A 27,776-nucleotide genomic window follows, 5' to 3' on the forward strand; every position below is an offset into this window, starting at 1 on the left:
GAGGCCCAGGGCAGATGTGCAGAGAGGGCCGGAGCCAGTTGTGGGAGGAGGGTGTGAGGCACCCCTTCCTCTGGCATCTCCAGACCTGTGAAGGAAGGAAACACGGGGGAAGCTTGCGGAAGATGGGGGCAGTGCTGGCCACAGGCTCTGGGCAGAGGGAGGGGCTGGGGTGGGTGGTGGCATCAAGATGGGGCTGCCCGAGAAGGCAGGTCATCTAAAAGGCCTCATTCCAAACGGAACCATCCGGCCCCCCAGCCACGAGAGCAAAGGCCAGGAACGAGGGGATGGGGGGCGTTGGAGGAGACAGAAGCCAAAGGCCATTAGGAAGGAAGCAGTCGGACAGCCCAAGGGAAGAGTGAGGGCTTCAGAGCCAGAGGGGAGGCAGAGATGAGGAGCAACAGGCAGGCAGAGGGACCAGGAGGAGGGAGGAGTGAGAGACAGACACCTGGAGAGGAGCCTCCGCAAGGCCAGGGCCACCCGGACTGGGCTTAGGGACGAGTCTGGGGTGAGACCGCCCCGCCTCTAAGCAGAGCTCTCATTCCTTTTTGGAAAGGAACAGAAAAAGCAAGAGAAATGCACAGAACACAGACCACAGTCACCAACCACTGTTGACCAAGCACATCCCGCGAGCTGCCCCCGGCCCTGTCCCTGGGCTGGGGGGAAGCTTCCCTCCACGGCCCCTCCCCAAATAACAAACAATTGGCTCCAAAGACAACACGCTCATTCCATGCAACTTACAGGGGCCCGGAGCAGGGGTCCGGGGATGGGGGCTTCAGCCGACAATGGACACGGGCCCTGGGCTGGGGGCCCCCGGGGTGGGGGGAGTTAAGCAGCCAGGATTGGGGGGAAAGGGGAGAAACAGAAAATGTGGGTATTGTTCTTGGGTTGGGTGCTTTTTTTTTTCCAGGGGTTTAGTCCAAAGGAGATTAACACAAAAATAACCAAGGCGCACAGATTTGTGGCCCTGAGGTTGGGACGCTGGCCCACAGTGGGGTGAGGGGCTGCTAAGCGAAATTCACCAGGCAATGCAACACTCCAACCTCCACCACCTAAACCAAAGTGACTCCCACCAGGCTGCAGCTGGGCTGCCCCAGTTGGCCCTGGGCCCTTTCCTGGCCCAGGGGCCCAGGTGCACTGCTCTGAGTGGAAGTCACCTGGACATCAGGGCAAGGAGGACCTGGTGTTTCCACCACTGGGAGGACAGAGATTCCAGAAGCCAGGGACTAGGACCCTCAAGTACCCTAAACCAAACCTTGTTCCCCCAAACCTGCTCTCCTAATTTCATCAACCCAAAGGAAAACCAGAGAGTGAGAGAGACACAGACACAGACACACTGACCGGACAAACAGAACAGGTAGTGTGAAGCTCTGGGGCAGACACAGACAGACTCGGTTCCTCCTGGGCTCACATGGAGTGAGTGTGAGTGAGTATGTGAGTGTGTGTGTGTGTGTGTGAGAGAGAGAGAGAGAGAGAGAGAGGTGACTGAACAACAGCTGAGGCAGTTTCCCAGGTCCGTTTCCCATGCCCAGAACCGGGTAGGGTGGGTGGCCCCTGAGGATGGTGGGAAGGGTGGGTGGCACACTCGAGGGCCCTGGCTGCAGTGTGGGGGTTGGAGAGGGGGGCACAACACCGGAGCAGCACCCACCTGGAGCCCTCAGTAGGGCCGGTTGGCATCCTTAGGCCGCTTTAGCTGGACTTTGAGGCGCTTCATGCCGATCTGGAAACCATTCATGGCCTGGATGGCCGCCTGGGCACTGGCCGGATTGTCGAAACTCACAAAGCCTGGGGTGAGAGGGGCATAAGGCCAGCCCGGCCCATCTCCCTCTCTTGCCGTGGGCCTAGGGCTGCCGCTCCAGCTCTCCAGACCTATTTCTTCTAGGTCTCGCTAATGCCTAGAATACTGCCTGCACACCGTGGGCATCAGGAAGTGTGTGCTGATGGGTGGGCTGAACGCGTGATCCCAGTGCAGCCACTTACAGAACGAGGACACGCTTTCCAGCACTCTCTGCAGGGTGGCCTCTTCCTCCGCCTGGTTATGTCTGAATCGGCCTTTTGAAAACTGTCATCGCCAGACCTTACATGGCTTTGAAACAAAGTCCCTGGAGCAGCCTTTCAAAGATGTGAAGCGTCTAAGACCTACCCCCTTTGGAAAACCAAACTCCCCAGACGGAGCCTACTTGACTCCATCAAGCATGAATTTGGCGGGCGAACTTTTGTGGATGTACATGCCCAGAATCAAACCCAGGGCCTCAGGCGTGCTAAGCACCCGCTCTACCAGCCAGCCATGTTCTGGCCAACGTTGGTCCTAACAAGGACGAAGCTATGGTTTTCTACAGGAAGAGAAGAGCTCAGGTGCAATAAGTATGGGATGCAGGGTGTGTCAGAGATGGTCCTGTCCTGCCCTCGGACACTCAGGATCTCAGGTACAGGGCCCATTGTGACCACAGCGCTTTCAGTGGTATCAGACCGTGTTCTAACGTGGAGTTTGGCAACAACAACAACAACAACATGTCTACACTTGGTCTTTTGGATCATCGTATTCTTACCAAAACATTTGCTCTGATTGGTGGCCCGGTCAACAAAGACTTTGGCTGAGATGACATGGCCAAAGGGGACAAACATCTGGAGGATCTCTGAGTCTGTGAACTCCTGGGGCAGGTGGTAGATGAAGATGTTACAGCCATCAGGGCCTGGGTGGCGGCAGAGACCGAGGACGTGAGCAACAGGGTGCTGGGAAGCAGACCCCGCAAGGACCCTCCACTCCTAGCCCAGCATGTGGCCAGGGCTCCGGCCACCTTGTCCCCATTTGTTTTCATCCCCACACACGGGCAGGAGCTAGGTTTGGCACAGGGCAATCGGAAGTCCCTGAGACCACAGGAGGACCTTCCTATCCCTGAAGGCTTGTGGCTATGAGGACCCTGCCCAGGCCTGGCACCTTCTCGCTGCTGCTGCTGCTGCTGCTGCTGTTGCTGCTGCTGCTGTTGAGGCGGAGGTGGAGGCTGCTGGGCCACTAGGGCAGGAGGCTGCGGGAACGCGGGCGCAACCAGGCTGTAGGCTGCCGGGTAGGCTGCTGGGGGGGACAAAGAGGGCTAAGGTTAGGCTGCTAGGGGGACAGAGAGAGCCAAGGTTAGGCTGCTGGGGGGACAGAGAGAGCAGAGGGTAGGCTGCTAGGGGGACAGAGAGAGCAGAGGGTAGGCTGCTGGGGGGACAGAGAACGCTAACGGACAGATCTCCCTCCCCTCACCCAGGCCAGTGGGATCCCCAGAGCTAAGGTCTGTCAGGAAAAGCCCCTTGGCCCTCCAGACCCATCCTGTGGATAAGGCTTGTCCAGAAAGTGCAAGGAGGCACTGGCAGAGCCGAGAAGCCCAGATCCACGCCTGGCCTCCTTCCTCTTGTGGTCCCCCCACCTGGGCAGGGCCTGTGCGAGGAGCCTCACCTGTATAGTGCTGCATCCCTGCGTAGGCCTGCTGCAGGGGGTCCACGGGGGCCGCGGGGCTCTGGGCTGCGAAGAGCAGGGACCCTGAGTGGCTGGCACCCAGCAGGAGCCCCCACCTCCGAGCAGCAGAGATGGGCAGGGGAGGAGAGCCTCGCTGGGCACGGGGTGCGGGGCCATAAGGCAGGAAGGACTGGGGTCTGGCTGTCGTGCTACCCTGGAGGTGTGGTCCCAGCTCTGAGCCCCAGCTTCCCTGGTCAGAAATAGGGAGTACCCCTGCCCAGGATGGAGGAGCCTGACCGGCCCTGGAACCCTGGGGCTAGAAAGGGGTGGTGTGGTGTGACTGCCAAGACAGGACAGGTGGCTTGGAGGAGGACCAGGCAGGGTGACAGGCGGAGGGCCCACCTGGGTAGGGGTGAACCCCGTTGGGATACAGAGCGTCGGGGGCAGGCTGCCCAGTGGGCTGGGTGGGCACCGGGCTATAGCCGTTGACGCCCAGGGCAGCAGGGATGGCAGAGACGGGCGTGGCAGCGATGGCAGGAGGGGTGCTGGTTCCTGGGAGGAGAGAGCCACAGAGACAGCGGAGAAGGGGACACAGAGGCGGAGGCCCAGTCAGCGAGTCTGAGGGTGGCAGAGCGACGAGCCCCCCTGGGCCCCACCAGGCCGTAGTGCCCTGGCCCCCGTGATGCCCAGCCCCGCCCTGCCCTGCACAGGCCTCACCTGAGGAGGGGGTGATGGGGGTGGCGATGAGGCCGTTGGCATTGATGGCGGCCATGTGCTGCATCTGCACGGCAGCCATGGTGGCCATGGGGCTGAGGTAGGCACTGTGGGCCGCTACCAGGGCCGCCTGCTGCTGCATCAGCTGGAAAGAGGGACACAAGGTGGGCTGGGCCCAATGTGTCGGGAAGATGGGGCAGGACACGTCGGCCAGGAGAGACGGGACGGGCCAGGCTCAGCCAGGGCGAGTGCTTACGGCCTGGGTGTAGGCGCTGTAGGCTCCAAACTGGAGGGCGATGGGGCTGAACATGCCCAGCTGGGTGGCCACCTGCTGCATGCGTCGCAGACCTCGCTCCTTCTCGGTGTCAGCGAACTTCACCACCAGGCTGGATGAGGCACCCTGGGCACGGGCCCCACATGCAGGTCAGAGAGAGAGACAGTCAGCACCTCTCTTCCCCAGGGGCCAGCCCCTGGCCTCGTCCCGCCTCCTGCACTGGTGTCTTTGGATCGGAAGCCAAATGGGGAGATTCTGCTCTACCCTCTCCCTGCGCCAGGATGTGCAAAAGGCTAGAAAGAGTGGGGGACCGTGAAAGGGCATCACCGCTCCTCCAGAGGATCCACACCTGGAAGTCCTCCCCTTGGTGGAAGAGCCACAGCAGAAGTCTACTCCTGCCCCCAGAGCGGCCCCCACCTCCCTATAGGGCTCCTGCCCCACAGCCTGGTCCTCCGGGTGTGCTCAGTGGATGCAGCCTCAGGCTCTAACACCAGCCTGAGCTGAGTTAGACACACACTGGGACATTTGCAAGGACTGTCATAGAGTCTTAGGCTCTAGAGTGGCAGGGGCCTGGGGTCACCTAACAGGGTTCTCCATCCCATGCTGCCTTCTCCCCTCCGAGCCCCGCCCAGCTCTGCTGGAGACAACTGCCAGCCCTCAGGGCTCCGGAGTTGTTCAGAGGTTTGTTCTGCTGGGGTTCCCAGAGGCACTCAGGTGACCAACACCAATGTCAACAGGCACCCGGCTTCTAAGCCAGAGTCTGGCACCCAGCAAGTGGGGTGGGGATATGGCAGGTCTGAAAGCCATGTAGGAGGATGGAAGGGCGGAGGAAGGGAGGCGGAAGAGGAGGTGAGAGACTGGGACTGAGGGTGAGGTGGGTATAGAAGAGAGGTGGGGAGAGGCTCTTTGACCTACGGCCCTAAAGGGTTTGTTTTTCTGCCAAGACATTCCTTCAGATAATTGAAGAGGGCTGGGGACGTAGCTCAGTTGGTAGAGTGCCTGCCTCGCGTCACGAGGCCCTGGGTTCCGTCCCCAGCACCACCCATGAGTGAAGAATCCTATCCTGAGTGGACTGCCCCTCGGCGCCAGGGCCTGGGGAGGGGAGGCTGGGGAGGGGGCTGGGCTCACAGGCAGGGTCCGGCTGCTGTGGAGGGTGTTGATGGCGGCCTGGGCCTCAGCATGGGTCTGGAACTTCACGAAGGCGCAGCCTAGAGAGGTGGAGACAAAGAAGAGAGGGGTGAGCCCCACCTCAAGGCCACGGGAGACCTCCTGATAAGGGACCAGCAGGGAGGGACAGGAAGGCCCGCCGGCCACAGGAGCGGTGACTACCTTTGCTGGTGCCATCTGGGCCCCGGAGCACGGTGCACTCATCTATGGTCCCGAAGGGCTCGAACATCTTCCGGACGTCCTCATCTGTCTGCTGCTTCCCTAGCATCCCCACAAAGAGCTTCCGGTCTTCTGGGGGGTAGGGCACAGGAGGAAGGACATGCTCAGGCCTCCAGCTACTGTCCCAGCCTCTTCCCCGCCTCTCTTCCCTGGAGTCTGCCACTACTTCCCGCCCTGGGGACCAACACCCGGGTGTGAAGTGGGTGCCGGCTAGGAGTAGGCTGCTGGCAGCTCGGAAGGACTTGCACTCCACTGAGCCTCCGAGTGGCCATCTCTCCCGAGGCCAATCTCCATCCCCTGCAACCACACGGACTCCCCTCTCCATCTGGCCTGGGAACTCTTCAGAATGATCAGAATTTTTTCCTGGAGGAAGACCGCCCCTCATCTCCCCAAGCCCTGGGCCTGGGGTGGGAAGAGAGGCATGGAGTCTCGGGTGCGGACCTACCTCCTCGGCTCTCGCTGTCGGCGGGCTTGACCTGGATCGGCCTGTTCATCTGAAGGAGAGAAGAGAAGGCAGATCTAGGGCCTCCCAGAACTCCCAGGAGCCTCCCGCTGGCCTGCAGAGGCTGGGAGAGCAAGCCCCAGGCCCAGGCGGTTTCCCTAGCCCCTAAGTTTCCGATGGGCAGCAAGGGCCGGGCCTAATCTTGTCTAGGACTAGGACCCGAGGGGATTAGAGGCAGGAGAGAGAGGATGTGAGGAAGATGCTCATGGGCACATGGGCTCAGCTTGGCCCCAGTGCCTGGGCCAGGGACGGGTGCTACTCTTCCTAGGGGAGAAGGGGTCCTGCCCATAGGACCCAGGTCCTGAGACAAAACCCAGCCAAGGGACTATTCAAGAACTGCCTTCCTTCTACAAAGTCGGAGCAACACAGGCCACCCCATGGAGAAGCCCCCAAGGACTCTAGACTGAGGGAGACCCCACAGAGGCCCAGACTTCCTTCTGACCCCTGGAGGTGTGTCTGCTTCTCTTTCTGCCCCCCTACACCCCTTGACCCCAGGGGGAAGGCACTCGGGCAGCACAAAGGGAGCAGATGCCCAGTCTCCGTGGCAACGGGAGAATGCGCACCATGGCAACCGCCCACTCAGCCTGATTTATCCGTCCCCGTCGCCCTGGCGACCGTGGTGACGTCATCACTTCGGCTGCTCCACACACCCGGAGCAGGAGTGGGGAGGGGGGTGGGAACAGGGTTTGCTGGGGTGGAGGACTGGGTGGGGGCTGGGAGGTGGGGGAGGGGCCAGGAAAGCGTCCTGGTCCTGGAGGGAGGTGTGCAGAGCCAGCCCGTGGGGGCCACACTGCCCCTTCTCTGCCTCCCTCCTCCAGAGCACGTCCCGCCGTCTGCAGAGACAGCGCTGAAGGAACAGAGGATGTCCCCGGCTCCTTCGCAATTCTCCCTGGCTCAGAAGTCCCCCAGAGCTCTCCCCTCTCCCTGACCCCTGCAGTGTCCCCCTTTGTTCAGTCTTCAGTGGGGATGGGGAATCGCTAGTTCACTCTCCATGTCTTGTTTGGTGAGAGGACTTGGAAATGACTCCCACAGGTTGGTTTCCTTAGCAGGGTGGGGAGCTTGGTAGGAACCGGAAATGGAGAAGGACTCAGCTGCAATGTCTGAGGACTTTGACCACTGGGACCACACCTGTCCCCCTCATTCACCTGATGGTGGGGCAGTCCTATTCCAGTGCCTGTGAATAAATAAAAGTCAGAGTCGGGGCCGGGGCTGGGCTCAGTGGTAAAGCGCCTGCTTTGCGCGTGTGAGGCACCGGGTTTGATCCTCAGCACCTCATGAAAATAAATAAAGATGCTGTGTGCTCATCTACAACTAAAAAAAAATTTTTTTAAAAGTAAACAAACTGTTCCTTTGCATTCTGGGGGTGGGGCTGTGAGTTAGGAGACCTGGGCATGGGACCAACCAGCCCAGCCTTCCACTAGTTGTGTGACCTTGGGTTAGTCACTCTCTGCTCTGCCCTTCAACTTCCTCATCTGAAAAACAAGGGGGCGGACCAGGTGGTCTCCAGTCAGGTTCCCTTCCACGCTGGTGTCCCAGCGTTTGGAGACTCTGTGTGGCATCACTCAACCCAAAATGCAGAAATGACAGCTGCCCCTGCACCTCCTTATGCTGGACCCATGTGCGGAGTCATGCCTGGCACTCTGCAAGTCAGGCATTCACAGCCTCGGACCAACCCGAAACCCACCTCAAAGGGCACTCCTGCGCCAGGCCAGGCCCCACCCCCAGATCTCTGGATCTGAGAGCAGCTGGTGGGGGAGGGAGGTCACAGTCCACAAATCCTCCAGCCAACAGCCCCCAGCTTTATCTCCCACCAATCTGGGATTATCCCATCTGGGGCTCAATCTCCTTAGGAGTGTGTGTGTGTGTGTGTGTGTGTGTGTGTGTGTGTGTGTGTAGGTCTGGGGTCAGAAGCCAGGGGCTTCATGGTCCTGTACTGCAGCCAAAACAATCAGGAGATTTCCTCACAGACACCTTGGCAGAAGCAGCTCGCCCCACCAGGGGCTCAGCACAGGGGACTCTTATGTGTGGCACCAACCCCTTCCCAACAAGCTCTTGGGGATTTGCTGTTCTGGTTGGAGATGGGAACCTGGGACCCAGAGAGAAAGGATGTGGTTCCCTCCCTGCACAGACTTGCAGGCACGAAAATAGCTCACAGTAAACAGCACGGCTGAGGTGGATTCTCAGACACTCCAGTGCCCAGCCACAGCGGGCACCATGGCGAGGGAGACCGCCACTCCCTCCAGGCCCCCCGGTGCCCACTTCCAGCCTCCTTCCTCCTGACCCAGCACTTCCTGTGGGAAGCTCAGGCTTTGTTAGCTCAGCTCTGGCACACCTGCCCCCTCCCCTGAGTCCAGCTGTGCCCTGTTTACCTGGCAACCCGGCAGGCGCCTCTTTCCTAGCTACCACCCACCAGGTGATAAGCCCTCCCCAGGGCCTCCCAAAGAGGAAGGGGCAACTTCTACCCCAACCAAGAATCGCTGAGCTGCCTCGGACAGGATCACTTTTAAGTCCCCATCCTTCCCACCAAGAGCAAAGCCCCCTTTTCAAGAAGAGCTCATTGTTCCCACAAAGTCTAATTGTCTCGAGGGTGCAGGTCTTCCACTCCTGACTCCACAACTCTTCTCTGTGCCTGGGATCACTCACAGGTGGAGCCAGAGCCCACCTTCCCCTGTCCACAGAGTGGGATTTCACAGAGTGAAGGAAAAAGAAGAGGACAAACAGATGCATCCTCCAAGAGACCCCACCTGGCTCACAGGACCCCTTCAGGAACCTGTAGCAAAGCAGCCCCTGGGAGCTATTAGTGGAGAGAAGAGGAAGTGGGGCTTAATAGTCACAGATGCAACCCCCATTCTTTCTTTATGCAGCCCCAAACACTACTCTAATATGGTAGCACCTTCTAGATTTGGGGATAAAAAAGATGGGGAGCAAGGAAAGAGGGTTAAATGCCCTTATTTAAAAAAGAACCTGCACCAGGCATGGTGGTGCATACTTATAATACCAGATACTTGGAAGGTTGAGGTAGGAGGATTGCAAGTTTGAGGCCAGCCTCAGCATCTTAGTGAGACCCTGTCTCAAACTAAAAAATAAAAAGGGCTGAGGTTGTAGCTTAGTGGTTGAGCACCCCTGGGCCAATCCACGGTACTGGGCAGAAGGGGACCTGCAGTAGGAGGGCTTGGAGATTACAGAGTAGGAAGAACTTCCCAACAGAATCATGCAGCAGCTGACACACTGTACACACACACACACACACACACACACACACACACACAATCTAAGGGAAAAGGCAAAGGACCAGGAGGGTAAAAAGGGCCAGGGAGGACTTGCTTGCAGACACCTGCTTGCCTTGAACTCCTTGGGTCTGCTCCCCAAGCCCCCGGCCAGAGGTACCCCGTGGGAGAGTAGGACCCCTCATTTCTTATTGGAAGCTGTCAGATCTCTCTAGATTCTGTCCCCTGGGGCAAGGGCCAACGTGGGAACTCTGTGTCACCTGGAAGCTTTGGAGAAGGGCTAGACAATCATTAACCTGGGCTCCCTTCTCCCTCCCCCTCCCTGGGGCCTTAAGAAGGGTAGGCAGTGTCTCTGTGTCCTGGACACAGGGTAGATACCCCCGGTGGCAGGACCCACACTTGGGACTCACACCCACCCCTGCCTGTCTCCAAGTCCCCACTTTGGTCTCCCTTCTCTCTCTCTCTCTCTCTCTCTCTCTCTCTCTCTCTTCCCCTGATCCCCTCTGGTTTCTGCAGAGACTCTGAAATAGGGAGACAACAGGGAAAGACTAATGGCAATGGATGTGAAAACTCTTGATTTGTTAGGGGCCTCCAGAGAGAGAAGGGAGGGAAAGAAAGATGGGACTCAGTGGGGACCAGGCTCATGTGTGCCCCCCCACATCTGGCCTTCTGGGTGCTCACATGCGTGCGTGCATGAACACATGCTCGCCCTGGATCCCAGAGCCTCTCGAACACATGCAGGGACGCTGTTCTAGCTACCAAAGTGGTGGGGGAGGGGCAGCGGGGTTACCTTCCCAGCTGAGGGCAGAGGCCAGGGAGGACCTGGAAGGGTCTGAGGTTGGGAGAGGTTCAAACTGTTCTGATTTTCTGGGATCCTGTCCTCCCCGCCCCCATCTGTTCTGTTTCCCTCCCAGGAAGAGATGGATGAAGAGCACCATTCTCTGCTCCCCACGTGGGGAAGGAATAGAGGCCAGATGTGTCTCCAGCACCCAGACTGTGCTGAGCAAATGTTTGCTGAGAGCAGGGGTGGAGTTAGATCTCAGGAAGTACTTCCTGGGATTCACAGTCTGGGGAAAACAGAAGCAGACAGAGCAAAAGGGAATGGGGTCTTCTCTCCCTGCAGTTTCAGGAGTTGGGTGGGGGGCAGCCTGAGATTCTTTATTCCTAACCTCAGTTGTCACCCAAGCTGGGGACAGTCTGCAAGGCCGACTGAGAAAAGAAACAAAGAGATGTGACCTTACTGGGGGGGGGGGCGGACCACATCAGGGCCATCCCAGCCTCCCTGGGCGCACTGGGCAGGGCAGGGGCAGGCCTGCTTCTCTGCGGTGTTGCAAGCCCTGTCCGGGCTACCTCATCCTCATGTCCAGGCCTTGCTCCAGCCTAGGCCTGTGCCTGTTCCCACGGCTCTTCCTTGGAGACCCGAGGGGAGCATGGCTGAGTTCAGAAACCAGCACGAGGATGCCAACCAGCAGGCCCAGCTGCCCGGTCCCAGGGTGGCAGCACCCCTCCCCCATCTCACAGCCCCCTCCCCAAGCTGCTTCTCCAGAGCCACAAAAGAGTGCTTGGGTGCCTCTGTCAACCCCACCCGTGGCTCCTGGTCCAGGGTCTTCTCCCCACACTCCCCACTAAGTCTTCCCTCCAGCACGGTCCTGAGGGCAGGTGGGGAAGTGGGGGAGGGGCTGCATCTGCGCCTCAGAAAGGAAAGGTTGGTTTTCTCCACTAAAGGTTCTTGTTCCTCCTCTCCAGGTAAGAGGAGGAAGATGCATGCATCTGCAGCCAGAAAGGTGGATGCTGAGAAGAGAGGGACTTCCTGGTGATGACAGCGGGGAGGAGTCCCTGCCACCTCTAAGGCCTTCTGGCCTCCTGGCCCTGCACAGGACGGCACTCACCCCTGGAAGCGTCTTCTGTTCGTGCAGGGCACTCTGGGCCTTCAGGGCTGAATCGCGGGCACAGTATGTCAGGAAGGCACATCCTGAGGAGGGGCAGGGGCAGAGAGACAGGGTAGGGGTGAGTCCTGGCCTCCCTCCCTGACGGGCTCCCCCAGGAGACAGAGGGGACTGGGGGGCTTTTCCCATCTTGCCGTCGCCTGCCTGCTGGGGTGGGGAGCTCTGAGGGGTGGACGCTCGGTCTCAGAAGTGGGCCAGAGACCAGGAGCTCTGCATGCTGGTGAGGTGGACCAGGGAGGGTGCTGGGCTCTTAGGAGATGGCCCAGACAGAGCTCATAGCCTGGTTCTCTCTTCCTCATCCGCTCTCCCTCCTCTTCCTCCCTCGCCTTTTCTTCCCCTCCATCTTGGCCACCCCTCTGCTCTCCTGTTTTGCCTGCTTTCTCATGTCTCCCTGATGCCAGGGGAGGCAGGTACAGGGTGGAGAGTGGATCGGAGAAGGAGAGGAGAGAGCAGTTAGCCGGAAGTGCTTTTTCTCAGGAGCCCAGTGGTGGGAGGGAGGGAGTGTGGCCCTCCTTTCCCCAGCGATTGGAGCTCTCCAAGCCCTGACCCTGGGTCAACCCTACTTAGCCACAGTCCTTGGAGAGACCTCAGGGGCATCCTCCCTTTTAACTTTCTAAGTCTCCTGTGCTACTCAGACCCTCACCGATCTATCCTTCCTGCCCTACTTCTCAGGTCCCGCTCTTCAGTCCTGGGGCTGCCTTGCCCAGGTCATTTCCACAGGCTGGGCACCTGACTCTGTGCCCTGACCCATGTCCCAACAGTATCTGAGGCTACTCAGAGTCTCAGTTCTGCCCGACACACACACACACACACACACACACACACACACACACACACCTCCAGCTCCCTGTCTTCCAAACCAGCTCTCCTGTCCCTTCATTCTTCCTGGAGTCCACCCACAGCATCAACACCTCCTTTCATCTCTGGGATCCACGTTTTTGCAGCCTCTTGAAAACTCTTCACCCAAAAGCGCACCCCTAAGTCCTCCATCCTCAGTCCCCTGGTCACTCTACCTGAGTTCTCGTCCACCTCCTCCATCCGGAGTCCCCTGAGCCTGAGCACTTCTCCCTCCAGATCAGCCCTTCCTAGTCACTCCGTTTCTCCAGCCTGGCCTCTCCCTTCGTCCCAACCTCCCGGTCCACCCACTGCCACCTCTCCAGCCTAGCCTGACCCCTCACCCTTGTGCAGCCCGGTGTACTTGTCCTTGATGACAGTCAGCTCGAAGATCCGACCAAACTGCTCGAAGATGGGTTTCAGGTCCTTTTCCTCCAGATGCCTCGGGATCTGCCCCACAAACAGCTTGATGGCATCCGGCTCCTTCATTGGGGCGGCCCACGAGGAGGGGCCGAGGGGAGCAGGGAGAGGCCCCAAAGCCAGGGGAGCTGCCCAACCAAGAGGCAAGTGGTGGGGGCCGGGGGCCCCGCCTGGGCTGGCTTTCCCTTTGGCCCCCAAACACCCTGAGCAGAGGAGCAGCTCTTCACACAAAGGAGGCCCAGGGAGCCAGGGCTAGGGGTCAGGGGTCTAGGCAGACACTGTCGTGCCACCAGGGGGCATAGCCCAAACACACGGTTTCCCTCCCGGAGACCTGGCAGAGATCCCAGGATGGGGGTCAGTGTGGCCAAGACCCGAGGGCCGGGGCGCAGCAGGGGTGCTGGACTTGGAGGGCTGGGGGCCGTGGGAGGCAGCTGGAGGTGGGGGACCGGGCCTGGCCAGGGCGCTGGGCGGAGACGGCCAGGGCTGCCAGGCGTCAGAGGGGGCCCTCCTGATGTGGGGCAGGTGGATCTCTCGCTGGCTTCCCCAGGGAGGACACCTCCCTGTGGCCGGTCCTTCTGCGGGGTCCGAAAGATGCCAGACGCTGGGTCTCGGACGGCGGCAGGGCTCCGGGGGTCCCTGTGGCCCTGCCGCCCCCTCAGGTCCTCCCTCGCCCCCCCACCCCACCCCGGCCCCGGGCCTGGGCTGCTGCCGGCTGCTCCCGCCGCGGGCCGCCTGCTCTCCCGGTCACCTGGGTCCCGGAGCTCTGCTCTCCGGCCGCGCTCTCCTCAACAAAAACCTCCCCCTCCACACCCCCTCCCCACTCCCACCCCCTCTCCCCCGGCAGCGGTGATGTCAGTCTCAGGGGCAGAATGCAAATTCTCTACCCTGGAGAGGGACGCACAACCCGGGCGAGAGCCACGCCCTCTTTCCGTCTCGGTCCTCCCGGACTCCCTTCCCGCCCCCAGAAGAGCAGCTGGTCCTGTTGATAACAACCCTTCCCCCATCTTAGCCCCAGCCAGGAGTTGGGCCAGGCACTAAGATGGAGAATTTATAGAGGAGCCCTAAGGTGGGGTCCATTGTTCCGGGGGCTGGAGCTGTCCCCGGTGCTGGAAAGAAGACCCAGGAGATGGGAGCTGGGGGCGGGGAGGAGAGGGAGTCGGCATTGGGGGAGCCTGAGAGTGGAGATCCAAGGGAAGAAACCACGGGAAGGAAATCACGGATACAACAGTTGGGCGGGTTGAGAGAGGGGGAGGCATGGACAGGGAGGGACACAGGTCGCAGAGTCTGGGGACCGAGCAGAAGGGACCCGGGGAGGAAAAAGGAAAGGGAGGTGGGAAGAGGAAGAGCAGGTTGAGATGAGGGCCGAAGGAGAATCGTGAGTTCTCCAGAAAAGGAACCAAGAATCACTGTCCTTGCTGGCCTTTGCCGACACCCCCTTGTCTCTCTCGGGGTTCGGGTGTGTAAGTGTGTGGGCAGGGAGGCGCAGCGGGAGGTCTCACTTGGAAGCGCCTTCAAGACCAAGACAGCGTTCAATCCAGGGTTCTACTGTTCCCGGTGTCTAGCACCGTGTCTTTTTCAAGCCTAGTAGGTGCTTAACAAACACTTCATGCCAAGAACCTCTGACAAGAGTGGACTCCTGATTCTCTCCGTGGGAAGAAACCCAGCTGCCAAGTCCCCGTTAGGGAAGCAAAGCCAAATTACTCCTTCCTTTGCTTCTTCCTTCAAGTGAGTTCCTTGGATGGGACTCGCTCTAATTGAGTCAGGTAGCAAAAGGAGTGCGGAAGCACCTCTGGGGGCCATTATTCCCTGAAAACAATTGTATGCATGATTGGTATGCTCCAGGATCTGAGGGAACCTGGCCCTGAGTTCACTGGGCCCACTGAGTGACAGTGGTGGCCGTCAGAGGCTCTCCTACCAGGACTCACAGCTTTTGTAGAACACCCGCCCTCCCTGTCATTCCCTTCCTCACCCCAGGGTGGGGCTGAAGTCTTCACCGTGGTGCTTGTGTCTTTGAAGTGTGTCCCAGCCTAATCCCAGAGGCTGACAGTCTCCTCTTCTGGAAACGAAATAATAGTAACAGCACTTATATGGCACTTACTTACATTGTCCCAGGCATTGTTCCAAGTGTGTTTTACTCTCTAACTCATTAAAATCTCACCACCGCCCTGCGAGGTGGACTCTATCATTATCTCCAAACCGAGATGAAGAATCCCAGGTACAGAGCGATTAAATAACTTGCCTCAGGCCATGCAGCTAGAAAGAGGTCTTGCTGAGATTGGAGCCTGGGCAGTCTGGCCCCCACTTAACTCCCACATCAAACATTCCTCTTGGGAGTGGGGCCAGTGGTTAAGCCTGACCTTTCTTCCTCTTCTGTCTTCATTTAAGCCCTGGGTGAGACAGTCCTTCTTTCTACTGCTTGATTCCATGCTGACCACCTGCCATCCTTCCTTAACCTGGGTTTTTGTGTCCTGAAGCTACATTCTGACAGGTGCGTATATTTGAGTGGATGTGTGTGTGTGAAGATTTGTGTACACTTCATCCTGTGGATGCCCAGGCCCTCAGTAGGGGACCCTGAGATGGAGATGGGGTGAGGGCAGTAGTAGTAGAAGTAAACTCAGGGGCCAGGTTCCCTCAGATCCTATCTCCAAAGTGGCTTTGAGTCAGGTAGTAGTTGCCCACCCCCACTGCTGCTTTCCTGCCTTCTAATCTGATCTTGGTATTTATTGGATGCTAAATAGATCACGCCCTCCGAGGATGCAGAAGGGAAGACCCCACAGCCCCACTGATCTCCTTACTCTGTGTCTTCTCAGCAGATCTGCCGCCCTGAGGCTCATTCAGGCTTGGACCTAATCATATTAATTGAAATATTAAACATTCACAAAAATGAATTTCAATGAACTTCTCTCACTCCTCCTCCCAGTCAGTAATTGGGGAGACAGCGGCAGCCAACAAAATGCCTCTGATCCTTCACTTTATTTGTGGCCCCAGATGGGAGGTGTCAGTCTGAGAAAAGAAGCTGGATTTAGAAGGCGGGGAGCTCTCATCAGACCCTCCTGGCACATCTCTGATGTTCTTCCAGGACAGGGGGATGGAAGCCCCTGAGGTAAAGATTGGGCGGTGGAACCCTATGATTCAGGGGCATATTCTGGGGAATTTTTCTCCAGGAGGAAATGAGGCCTCACGCCCTAATTCTTCCAAGATACTTTCTCTGCCTACCATCCCTCTTTCTTATTCCTCTGCAGTCAAAGCTACCTGCCCTATATAAAAAGATTATTGTCTTTATAAAGGAAGAGTCCTGTTCCTGGTTTTAGATTCTTAGGAAGTGCCAGATAATGGGGATATTTTTTAGAAAAGGTAAAATGTGATGGCCTATGTGGGCAGAGCAGCTGATCATCCAGTACTTACTGCTTCACTGAACCCAATGAAAACGTCTGCAGCAGAATTATGAAAGTACAAAAGGACAGATTATGGAACCTTCCTGCCTTCAGGTGGCTTCTACCCCAAGTGGGGAAGTGAGACAGAAAAACACAGTATGTAATAGTGAGAACGGAGACGCTGTTAAGAAAGCAAAAGTAGCCTCTCTCACATACGGGCATCTGGACAACAGGGAGTCATGAGTCAAGAAAGGACAAAGTGCCAGGCATGGCGGTGCCTACCTGTAATCCCAGCGACTTCAGCCTTGGCAATTTAGTGAGATCCTGTATCAAATAAAACATAAAAAGAGGGGCTGGGGTTGTGGCTCAGTGGTAGAGCGCTTGCCTAGCACCCGTGAGGCACTGGGTTTGATCCTCAGCACCACACAAACATAAATAAATAAAATAAAGCAGCTGTGTCCATCTACAACTCAAAAATATTTAATAAATACATAAACAGGGCTAGGAATGCTGGGTGTGGTGGTGCACACCTTTAATCCCTGTGTCTCTCTGGAGGCTGAGACAGGAGGATCACTAGTACAAAGTTAGCCTCAGCAACTCAGCGAGACCCTGTCTTTATTTTGTAATTTTTTAAATATACTTTATTTATTTATTTATTTATTTATTTATGTGGTGCTGAGGATGGAACCCAGTGCCTCATGCATGCTAGCAAGCGCTCTACCACTGAGCCACAACTCTGGCCCAATAGTATATATTTTTTTAAACCTGCTATATCCAAATTCTATTTCAACAGGTAATCAATAAAAAGTTATTAGCAAAATACTTTACATTATTTTCACACTAAGTCTTCAAGATCCAGAGTGTCTTTTACATTTCCAGCACATCTAACACCTACAGCCACATTTCAAGTGTCAGAGCCATGGGTGGTTCTAAGAGACCACACTGGCTAGTGCAGATCTGCAGGGTTCACCGTTAGCTTTTCTGGACAGTGTGAGGTGGAGAAACAGATCTTAGCCAACAGGACCCATCGAGTCTGCTTAACCTCTGCTCCCGCAGGAAAACTAATTGTTCTGACAGATGGCAGCTTATCTCCCTCTCACTCTCTTAACCTTCTCTCCTAAAAAGCAGACAAACCACCAAAATGATCACTAACCCACAGGAGACTCCGGGAAGAGGTCTGCAGCCCAGTCGCTAGCGTACCGTACCTCTTTCCCTGGCGGGGAACGGCAGACCACTGAGAGCCCATCTAAGGCTGAGCTGGTTTCCTGGGCTGTTCCCCTGTTCCTTGCGGCAGTGGTTCACAGTCCCTGTCGGCGTCTCTCAGCCTCGGAAGGCTGCTGCTGCGCGAGACCCCGTGGGTGGGGAAGCTCAGCGTGTTGACAGGATCCTGCCCTTTCCAGGCGGCCACTCCAGCTCCCTAACCCTCCTTAATCAGACACTAGAAGGCCCATTCCCCTTCTCTTCCCTGATCCCGGAGGGAGTGAGAGAAATAATTTGGAATTTTGGGGGAACCCAGGGTGAAGAGAAAATTAATCTACATATAAGAGGGGAAATTCTGCCAGGGTGCCCTCTCCGTCCTTTCCAGCCCCTTCCTTTGCAGAGCCCCTCACTCCTGTTTTAGGAGTCCCAGGCTGCAGAGAGCGTGGAGGCGGTGCCTGTGATTCCCCCTGCTCGGGAGGCTGAGGCAGGAGGATCACAAGTCTGAGCAAGTCTGGGTGCTGGGGAGGTACTTGAGTGGTAGAGTGACCCACGCCGAGGGGCCCTGGGTTCGAAAGCCCACGTCAAGGGGTAGGGACGGGGACAGGGACGAGGGCGGGGAGAAGCGAGATTCAACGTCCGAGTCTGGAGACGGACAGCAGGTCGGCCTCGGGGCGGTGGATTCCCCGCCCCGTGACCAGGCGTCCTCCGGATTCTGCCTCCGCCAGGACCGGATTCCGGGGGACCCTGCCCTAGGGACCTTTATTCCTGTTTTGCTCTAGAACTCAGCACGGCGCTTGGGTGGGGCCAGAGGAAGGCTCAGTTCACAGTAACTAAGTTCAAGAACCAGCCCCAGAGCCGGGGCACCTCCCACGCTCGCTCCTCCGCGCCCGGGGGACCCCACGGCGCTTCCCTCAGCCACGCCCCCGCAGGGGCGGGGCGGGGGCGGGGCCTCGCTGCCGCGACCCGTCGCCTTGACGACCGCCCCAAGATGGCGACGCTGCAGGGCGGGCTGCTGGGGCCGGACCCCGGCGCGCTGAGCCCCGCGCAGCTGGAGCAGCTGCGAAACTTCAAGGTGCGAGCAGCGCGCCCCCGCGCCCCGGCCCATCGAGTCGTAGCTGGCGAGGCCCGGCGCCCGGGCCGGGAGGAGGGTCCCTGAGAGGAGAGCGGGGCTGCCCCCACCCTGCCCGCGGCTCTCCGGGCTGCTGGGTCCCCGGACCGAGTCCGCCCAGGTCTGCGAGTGCGAGAGCGAAAGCTGGGGTGGCGCCGAGCAGTGTCCGAGGTCCAGCCTCGGGTTAGGGCGGGACGTGGCGGCAGGCGGAGCCTGACTCGGGGGCTCGCGGCGGCCCCTCGCCCGAGCAGGAGGCAGCGCGGTCAGGCCCGTGCGCAGGTGGGCGGCCTGGACCTTGGCGCGGCTCCCGCCTGCCCCGCCGCGGGCGGAGCCTGATGTGCGGATGGGACGTGACCTCTGCTCTTGCCCTCAGATCCAGACCCGGATCGCCAACGAAAGGTACCTGAGGACCCACAAAGAGGTGGAGTTGCTCCTCAGTGGCTTCTTCAGGTAGGCGCTTCTGCAGATGGCCGAGCACAGTGGAGAGCCACAAGTCTAGGGGACAGAGGAGTACGAAGGACCTCTTTAGTCATTCCCCCTCTTCTGATTTCTTAAAAGTCGGAAAATATCCCAAGATTTAAGTTTTTTTCTAACTCTGGAATTTGTCACACCAAGGGTTTTCTTCAGTTATTTCTTGGAGATTTCCTCCAGTTGTCTCTAAATTCTTAAAAATATTGAGTTTCATTCAACTGTAAAGGTAAATGTATGCCTTATGACACTAGAATCAAGAGGGAATCTGGCATTGAGAAATCCAGCAGGCATCCACTGGGGTAAACACTATTCTTGATCAGAAGGACTGAACAAGATGAACAGTAGAACTCAAAAAAAAAAAAAAGTCAAATGTCTGCCCTTCTCTACCTGAGAACATTGTTGTAGAAAAACCGCAAGAGTCAGAAGCCACTAATTCCTTGGGCAAAAGAAGACCATTTTCCAGTGTATCCTTCCCCTTCTGCCTGGCATTGCTTGAATGGAAAGGCAAAAACTGAGGCAAGAAAAAAAATTTTTTACGGAGCAGCAATCAGGATGAAAACAACAGACAACAGAATCTCAAATACTGTTTGGCTACAGACAGAGCGGCAAGGTTTAAATAATAATGGCTTCCATTTCCAGGCACTGTGTTGTTTCACTATGTAGGCAGTCATCACACTCTATTGCAATTGCGTTGCCAATCTTCTGTTTCTGGTCCAGAGCTCCAAGCTGGAGGAGCCGTGTGTGTGTGTGTGTGTGTGTGTGTGTGTGTGTGTGTTTCCAGTGTTGACCCCTACACAGTGTTTGGCATTTGGGTTCCATTTTGCTGATCCCCCCAGCCACACTACAAAAAATAGCTTATTATCATTTCTGTTTTACAGGTGAGACAGTCAAGCTCAGAGAAGTACCTTCCTCAAGTTGCTGACCTAGGATTCGAACCCTTGGTTCTTCCACTGTATTGTGCTGTAAACACAGGTCCACAGGAGAGCCCAGCTTGCAGCCAAGGGGCTGCTCAGTGGGCCTCAGGGCTGGGTGGAGCTCTGTGGCAGAGCACGGCCCAGCATGTGTGAGGCTCTGAGTCTCTCTCTCTCTCTCTCTCTCTCTCTCACACACACACACACACACACACACACACACACACGCAGACCTGGAGGCCCCTTTTTGTTTTCTTGGGTCTCGCTATTCTTCATATTTTAGCCATTTCTCCCAGCAGCAGCCTCACAGGGCAGGGAAGCAGCAGGGAAAGCTGAAACCTGTTCAGTTCCTGGTGAAAGTGGGCTCCTGGGGTCAGGGATAAGGCACAGGAGTCATCTGTCAGTACCAGACCTGGGATCAGGCCACCCCCTTTTGCATCTTTTCCTCTTAAGGGAACAAAGAGGGACATGGTTTCTTATGCTAGGGAGTGTGCAATCCAAGTTAGGAATGGTTCCAGCAGGGAGATTGGGTATAAACGGTAAAAGCCTGAATTAAATCACCATTTCATTGTTCACAAACAACAGGGTTAGAACACTTGGGGGTGGTGAGTGAAGAGGGGGCTGTTGTTTCAGTCACATGTTGGGGATGCCCTGCTTCTCTGTACAGAAGAGTTTCCAGGAGGAGGCCTGGTGTCTGGGCCTGGCTGCTGCAGGGAAGCCCCAGGCTCCCTCCCATTCCTTCCTTACCATCATCCCCCTTCCCAAGACCACGTTGGCCACCAGGCTCTTCCTTTTGCTGTTCCTGAAGCTCCCCTGCATGAACTCCTCCTGGCCCTTTTTCGGCCTTTTTCTAGGGTGGAAGAGGGCTGTGTTACAAGCTGCAGGGTTTGCTTTGTGTGGGGGTTACTATTATTTCCTTTGAGTGATAGCAGGGTGAGCCAGAATCAGCCCCGTCTTTGTACCTGATATTTCACAGGGTCCTTCCTGTGAGAAGAGGAAGGGTGTGGAGAGGTCAGCTTGCCTGTCTCTGCCCAACTTGCAGGTCTCTGCTCTCTACTTGCCCCAAGCCAAGAGAAGCTCAGAACCATTTTAGTGAACTTGCCCCTTGAATTTTCTGGAATCTAGTGATTGATGGTCATTCAGCCACACCTCTCCAGTCTATAACAGAAATATGCTGTACAGAATCCTTACCTCAATACTTCCAATTTTGGACCTGAATAATGAAAAGAGTAGAGGTCAAATTTATTTTAGGCACCCAGAAACTAAAGGTTTGGGGCCAGAGATATGATAGTCATATGTGAAACTGTAGAAAGCTTTATTAGATGTTTTGGTAAAAACCTAGGCAGATGAAACTTCCAAGTTGTAGTACTGGTCATATTACTCCTTCATTGGAAAAATCTTCAGTGACTCTATCTTTTTTGTTTCCAAACATTTTATGAAAATATATAGAGAAATGACATATTCTAAGCTGGATGAACTTGTCCTCACACATGCTACTAGTGTCCAGGTGAATAGATTAAATGTTAGCAGCACCTAAGACCTTTTGTGGCCCCTTCTAGACACTCCCTGCTGGCTCAGGGGTCACTCCAGTTGAACTGGGCTAACTGGGCTGCGCACAATAACCCCACAAGAGACACAAATACCTTTTTGTTTGGGGTTGCTGTGACGGCTCCTCTGACCTTAATGGTCTGCAGGAAGGGAGAGCAAGAGCACGCACTGACCCCTTTTATTGAGGAGAAGCTACTCAAATGAGGCAAGGGGTCAGGTTTCAGGGGGCTGAGTCTATCTTCATGATGTCCACTGTCAGCAGGTTGACTGACACCTGGGTAGGCCACACCCAAGGGCACAGTAAGAGAAGGGGACACACACAAGGCACTTCCATGGAAGATTCTATCCTAAACAGGGCAAGGGGTTAGATTACAAAGGAACAGGTGAGCATAGCTCCACCCATGGGGCTGTAGCAAGACACACCCACGCACTAGACACCGACCCTCGCACCCAAGAAGGGTGGGGAAAGCTCTGCCACATTTCTGCGACTGAGCGCCTCAGCACCCAGCCGGGGAGTGTGACTCAGTCACATGTAAGGTTGGTCTCCCACAACTCCCCTCAAATGATAACCAGTTTTTTTTTTTTTTTTTTTTGGTATGAGGGATTGAACCCAGGGACCCTTAACCACTGAGCCACATCCCCAGCCCCTTTTTATATTTTTTACTTTGAGACAGGGTCTTGCTTAGTTGCTTAGGGCCTCACTAAGTTGCTGAGGCTGGCTTTGAACTCTCAATCCTCCTGCTTCAGCCTCCCAGGCTGCTGGCTGACTTCTGATAGCCCCTATTTGTTTTGCCTTTTTGGAATCTTACATAAATGGAATTCTGTAATATGTGTTCCTTTGTGCCTGCCTTCTTTGCTCAGTATCTAGTAGATCTTCCCTCCTTACTTCTGTGATGGTATGACTGTACCATATGCTATTTACCTATTCTCCTTGTTTCACTTGTTGTGATGCTGGAAATCGAACCCAGAGCCTCTATATTCCAGTGCTCCCACTGGGAATATAGGTATAGAGCTGGACTTGCTGTATACCTTCCTGCTCCCCCACGGAAATTCATGGTTAGACTTCCTTGAGACACTGTGGGTCTGCAGGTCTGTCCCATCACACTGGTGTCCCTTGAGGAACCTGCAGACACTCTCACGTTTGCTCTCTGTCCCTGGCTTGGTCCTGGTTTTGTGAAAACGTTTGTTGAAGGGATGACCAGATGTATATAGCAGTACAGCTCTTCTGTGAAGTGAGCAGTAGCCCATGTTCCCACTTCGGATGTTTTACTCCTTGCCTAGATCCAAGTTGAAGAAGAATCACAAGTGGAAAGGTCCTTGTCTTTGGCCCCCTGGTTTACTGACTTCTGGAATGGGTGTGGCAACCTGCTATGAGGGAGCCTGGGGTGGAAGCAGTGGCCACAGCCTTCTTAAACCTGTGCTGTCTCCTTCCCTGTCCCTTAATGTTTTCCAGAGAAACGTTTCTGAAAAGACCAGACAACATCCTGGAGTTTGCGGCAGGTGAGTAGGGCAGGTCAGTTGGCCCCGGGGCGGGGTGGGGCGCTGTCCTAAAGCCTGTGCAAGGAATCTGCCCGGGAGTTTAGACTGGATGGCCCAGGATTCTCTCTGCAGAGTCTGGGGTCCTCCTTCACCTGATGTCCCTCAAGGGAGCTGTTTTCAGAAGGCTTCTACTCTACTGTCCTCTCCTCAAAATGAGGCCAGATGAGAAATGAGGCAGAACTTCCTCTTGGTGGGGATTGTTCAGAACCCTGGGACTCTGAAGCAGTCCTGCCCCTGGCCGTGCATTACAATCACCTGGGGAGCCTTTGAAAAGAACAGGCCCCGCCCTGGAGAGTTTGATGGAACCAGCCTGGGGTAGGCCCAGGTCCACAGTTCCAAAGGCTCCCCAGGTGCTGGTCATGCACTTGGCTGCGAGATGGCTTAAGGTCAGCAGTATCTAGAGGGCTGTTTTTGGGTGCAGTTAACCCTGAGAGTTGGCTGTGTCCTCCAACTGTGTCTAAGGGAATCTAAGTCCGCTTGGCTGCCGTGGCAGATGCTGCCTGACTCACATTCTGCAGGTGTATAAAACCCTCTTATGTCATCAGACAGCAGAGCCTGGCTCTCTGCTGGGAGGGTATTCTCAGAGAAGGCGTACATTTCAGAGATGGGAGCTGGCTAGCTGAGTGGAGACAAGAATACTTCTTGGCATGTATTTGGGCCCCAAGATGGGCTGGGAGCAAAAAACCCAGAGAATCCCCGAGCCCTTTGATGATGGCTCCTTGTGCGTCAGCAAAGGACAAACAACATGGTGTGGCAGGAGCAGGAGCCACCCTGTGTCAGCCCTACCCAGGGCCATTTGATCCTTTTTTTTTTTTTTATTCCTGGGCTAGACGGGTGCTCTGCCACTGAGCTAAGTCCCCAACCCCTGAGGGCCATTTGAGCCTGCACACTCAGCTGCTCTGGTGAGGCAGTGACCATGGGGATTTGCTGTGACTACCCATTATGTTGGAAAGTGGGCCACCAGCAGTGGCTAGGACCCTGCCACCCTGGCTTTTTAGCAGAGAAGCTGTCTACCAGTCTTTTTCCCTGAGTCGAGAGGATTTCTTCTTTTTGATTTTTATCCCAGACTATTTCACGGATCCAGGACTTCCCAACAAGATTCACATGCAGCTAATTGAAGACAAGAAATCGGCTTAATTAGCAAAATCACACGATGCTCAGCTGCTGGGAGCCACCAGACGGAGGCAGCCTTGGGGTGCGTGTTAGCCTCACCCTCGGGGGAGAAGCAGTGGCTTGCTGGTCCAGGGTGGAAGAGATCAGGTGGAGAAACCAGAAGTCGCGTGCCGGTGGCTCATTTCCTGACACTGTTCTGGGGAATTAGGGACAGTGAAGAGAGGGCTAGGCTGGTCCAACCTGTCAGTGACAGGGCTCTTCCTACTGAGTGAAGTGGATCAAGAGAACGGAGCAGGGAGGGGTGGAGAGCGGTGGAGATGGGGCGGGATGTCCTGCTCCTGCGGTGAACAGAAGCAGTGCTCCTGGGATGGGCTGCTTTCCACCTCGCTAACCCGGGCTGGGCCACTAAGGCCAACGTGGTGTTTGTTGTTGTTCTAATTAGTCTTACTGAGAGCGCTTGCCTTTGCCGCACCAGGTAACTTCTAATCTTCTGGTTGTACACACGCAGGTTACACGGGCCTCGGAACGGTCCGTCACACTGGCTAGGAATGTCCGATTGGCTCTACTGTCATTCCCACCGTCCCCCCACTCCCCTGGTCTAATCCATAGTTCTCCATTCTCCCCTAGCCCCACCCACAAGGCCAACACAGTTTTTAAGCAAGATAATTCCTGAGACAATTTTAAAAGCTGCTTTTTGGTTTGTTTCTTTGTTTTAATGTGAGGGGGGGAAAGGCCACACTCCTAACCTAGCAGAGCCACTTCTGTTTTGCAGGGTCTGCTGGAATTACAAGAGCCCTGCTGCCATCAGTGCGGGTCTCCCAGCTGCCTTGGGCTCTCTCTGCTGTCGCAAAGGCTTTTAAAGATCCTCATTAAAACCAGCCCTCCCTGTTCTCTCTGCTTGGTTTCACTGGGAAGGAGGACAACCTCCTGTTGGGAGGGCTGCCCTGCCCCACTCTGAGCTGTTAGGCAGCAGGTCTGTGTCTGTGTCTGTGTCTGTTTCTGGTGGTCAGGGGCTTCTTGCTATGGCAGGGGACATTCCCTCTCCAGAGCAGAGAACAGGGCTGGGGACCCTGGGAGGACCCCAGCTGGCTGCGGTGGGACAGGAACAAGTGAGTCCAGATTTGAGTGTCTTCGGTGGAGGAGGAATTGGGCTGGAAGGACATGGAGAGAAAATGATCTCAGACATTAAAACCCACTCAAGGTCATGAATCTTGTGAAATATGAGCCTAACAGGTGCCTTAGGATGTGGTGGACTTTGTTCTTGAGGGTCTTTAGGAATCATGTCCAACCATTTGATTTTTGGCTAAGAGGCAGGGAATGGACCAGATGGTCTCATGCAGTCCCAGAGGCTCACGAAGCTAGGAGGCATGGGGTCTTTTACGTTTATGTCATCCCTCTCTGGCCTCCACTGTCCATTGGCTCCATTGTAGGAAGAACCGCTCACCTGTGTGTCACCTGTCAACATCACTATGGCAACAGAAGCACAGACCAAAGCAGTGGTGGTTATTTTTATTCCCCTTGCCTCCGCCTGCCTTGTTCCCAACTGCCATCAGCTGAGGAAGAGAAGGGGCAAAACAGGGTGTTTAGGGGACTGTGAAAACTTCACACAATAACTGTGGGAGGGGGCCTGCGGAGCCAAGGAGCACACCCAAGCAGCTCTCGCACTGACAATGAGATGTCCTTGTTCAGAAAACCCAACAAAGCCTTCAGCAAAACACACACCCACCAAGGGCTCTGGTGTGAAGGGTATGTGAATGCTCTTGGACCCTTTCCTGGAAGAAGAGACCTGCAGTGGTGGGGAGGGTGCTTGAGTCACAGTGGAACACTGGGGGTAGATGGATCATTCTCTGGGGGTTTCCTGTTAGAAACAAGGACTACATTTCTCTTAAAATGTTTACATTTAAAATACATTTCTGGGCTGGGGTGGTGACTCAGCGATGGAGCGCTCTCCTGGCATGTGTGAGGGCCTGGGCTCAATCCTCAACACCACATAAAAATATGTATTGTGTCCAACTACAACTAAAAAATAAATATTTTAATAAAATACATTTCAGCCAGGCATGGTGGGACAGGCCCATAATCCAACTACTTGGGAGGCTGAGGTAGGAGGATCACAAGTTCAAGGACAGTCTGGTCAATTTAGCAAGATCATATCAAAAATATGTGGTACAGTGCCCCTGGGTTAAAAGGAAGGAAGGGAGGAAGGAAGGATGGATGGATGGATTCAAAGCCTTCCTGAGGAAAGAATGAATTTAACACATGGACATAGTGCTTCTACTTGGTGTCAGATGCTCTTGCTAGGTCCTGGGGGTGAGACATGACTGTCCTGCCATGTAGTTGTTGTTTATGGTCCGAGGAGAGGAGTTTCTTCCTACTATGACTTATCCGACTAAAAACTTTATGAGGGCAAGAACCAAACCTAAAGATTTAACTTGTTCTCTGCTGAATTCCTGGTTCCTAGTAGGGTCTGGCAAAGAGCAAGTGCTCAGCATTTATGGAGAGAACGTGCGTGCATAAGGAATGAGCGGTCACCTTACAATGCACTAACTGCTGTAATGGCAGTTCCATAGAGAGAAGCCGGTAATAATACAGAAGAAAGCAAAGGAGTGAGCGTCAGGTTTGGGTGGGGGAGTGAGGGAGTCTTGTAGACACCGATATGTGATGTGCCAGAAAGGTTTTCCCGGCAGACCTAAGGAGGAAGGGGATGATCAGAGCACCACAGCGGCTCTCATTCTTCTAGGTAGGAGGTGGGAACAGACCCTGTTTGTGGCCTGGTTACCCTCACTGCCCTATTCTTCCTTGCTAACAGAACTCCAGATTTGTCAAAGGCAGCAGGGCTCAACCTCAAGTGGTGGGTCATATTTGATCTGGGCCAACCGTAACTCTGACATTCTGATTTCCCAGCCTCCCTTGCAGCTAGTGGCTCCCCTGTGCCCATGAATACAGGTAGAAGGGCACTGGGGGTGGGGGAGGTTTTAGGAAAGCCTTAGCTTTCTTAAAAAAGGGGAGTGAGTACAACTGATTGAGCTGGTGTCGCTCTCCTTTTTGATCTGGACCTGAATGTGATGTCTAGAGCTGAGCAGCCATCTTAAGACCAGGAAGTGACAAGTGTGACGGTGAAATCCAGCGGGGGGGGGGGGGGGGGACCAGGATTGAGGCTCAGTGGTAGAGCGCTCACCTAGCACGGGCGGGACCAGGGTTTGATCCTCAGCACCACATAAAAATAAAGGCATTGTGTTGTGTCCATCTACACCTAAAAAAAAAAAAAAAAAAAGAGAGATCCAGTCCTCCTTTGAGTACCTGAACAGCAGAGCGACCCTGCCTTCAGACTTCTTGGTAAGAATGGTGAATTTTAATTGTTTTGAAATCAGACCAGAGTTTACATCCTGACCCCACCTGCTAGAGGTGTGGCCTTGGCCAACACTTAATTGGGGTTCTCATCTGTAAATAAGACTTGCAATACTCACCTCTTAGGTTGCTTGGATTAGACATGAATGGATACATCGCCTGTCACGTGGGAGGTGTGTAAATTACAAGGGTGGGAGTAGTGAGAGGAGATGGCGATGAGGTGAGCGAGTCACAGAGGGTACTGTGTGCTAAGCTAAGGAGGTTACATTTTTATCTTCTAGGAAATGGAGAGCCAGCCAATAACTTTCCCCACAGTTTTTATTGGTGCATTATAGTTGTACTTAATAATGGAATCTGTTACACATCCCTCTCTGCACATGATGTAGTAATCTGGCCCATGTCACTCACTACTTGCCACCCCAGTC

The 27,776-nt window shown here is 55.4% G+C and overlaps 2 protein-coding genes across 6 annotated transcripts; one reads left to right on the plus strand and one right to left on the minus strand.

Moving 5' to 3' along the window:
- Window positions 1-1,654: 1,654 nt before the first annotated feature.
- On the minus strand, window positions 1,655-12,808 carry CELF3 (CUGBP Elav-like family member 3; the record flags this gene model as incomplete). 5 transcript variants are annotated; one of them, XM_081308224.1, is made up of 12 exons in its annotated part: window positions 1,655-1,782; window positions 2,547-2,690; window positions 2,936-3,070; window positions 3,437-3,502; window positions 3,839-3,988; window positions 4,154-4,295; window positions 4,407-4,550; window positions 5,553-5,632; window positions 5,754-5,879; window positions 6,256-6,304; window positions 11,429-11,511; window positions 12,664-12,808. In XM_081308224.1, 12 exons carry the CDS (start codon window positions 12,806-12,808, stop codon window positions 1,655-1,657), a joined length of 1,392 nt encoding a protein of 463 aa, XP_081164350.1. The 5 variants fall into 5 exon arrangements, with proteins under 5 accessions (XP_081164350.1, XP_081164349.1, XP_081164348.1 ...); XM_081308223.1 differs by having other exon boundaries at window positions 2,936-3,067; window positions 5,754-5,882; XM_081308222.1 differs by having other exon boundaries at window positions 5,754-5,882.
- A 5,053-nt stretch (window positions 12,809-17,861) lies between these two features.
- On the plus strand, window positions 17,862-25,717 carry RIIAD1 (regulatory subunit of type II PKA R-subunit domain containing 1). Its single transcript, XM_081308570.1, has 5 exons — window positions 17,862-18,385; window positions 18,795-18,871; window positions 22,805-22,851; window positions 23,957-24,085; window positions 24,776-25,717. The coding sequence occupies exons 1-4, from the start codon at window positions 18,302-18,304 to the stop codon at window positions 24,025-24,027; spliced, it is 279 nt and encodes a 92-aa protein (XP_081164696.1). The 5' UTR covers window positions 17,862-18,301; the 3' UTR covers window positions 24,028-24,085; window positions 24,776-25,717.
- Window positions 25,718-27,776: the final 2,059 nt, after the last annotated feature.

Source organism: Spermophilus citellus (assembly GCF_964194105.1).
Source record: "Spermophilus citellus genome assembly, chromosome: 9".
In the NCBI taxonomy this organism is placed as follows: Eukaryota; Metazoa; Chordata; class Mammalia; order Rodentia; family Sciuridae; genus Spermophilus; species Spermophilus citellus.

What these genes read in the sequence shown, in the direction of transcription:
- RIIAD1 (XM_081308570.1), top strand. Translation starts at nt 18,302, where the DNA reads ATGGCGACGCTGCAGGGCGGGCTGCTGGGGCCGGACCCCGGCGCGCTG. An exon ending in AGCAGCTGCGAAACTTCAAG is followed by an intron (nt 18,386 to 18,794) that starts GTGCGAGCAGCG and finishes TCTTGCCCTCAG; the next exon opens with ATCCAGACCCGGATCGCCAA. An exon ending in CTCCTCAGTGGCTTCTTCAG is followed by an intron (nt 18,872 to 22,804) that starts GTAGGCGCTTCT and finishes AATGTTTTCCAG; the next exon opens with AGAAACGTTTCTGAAAAGAC.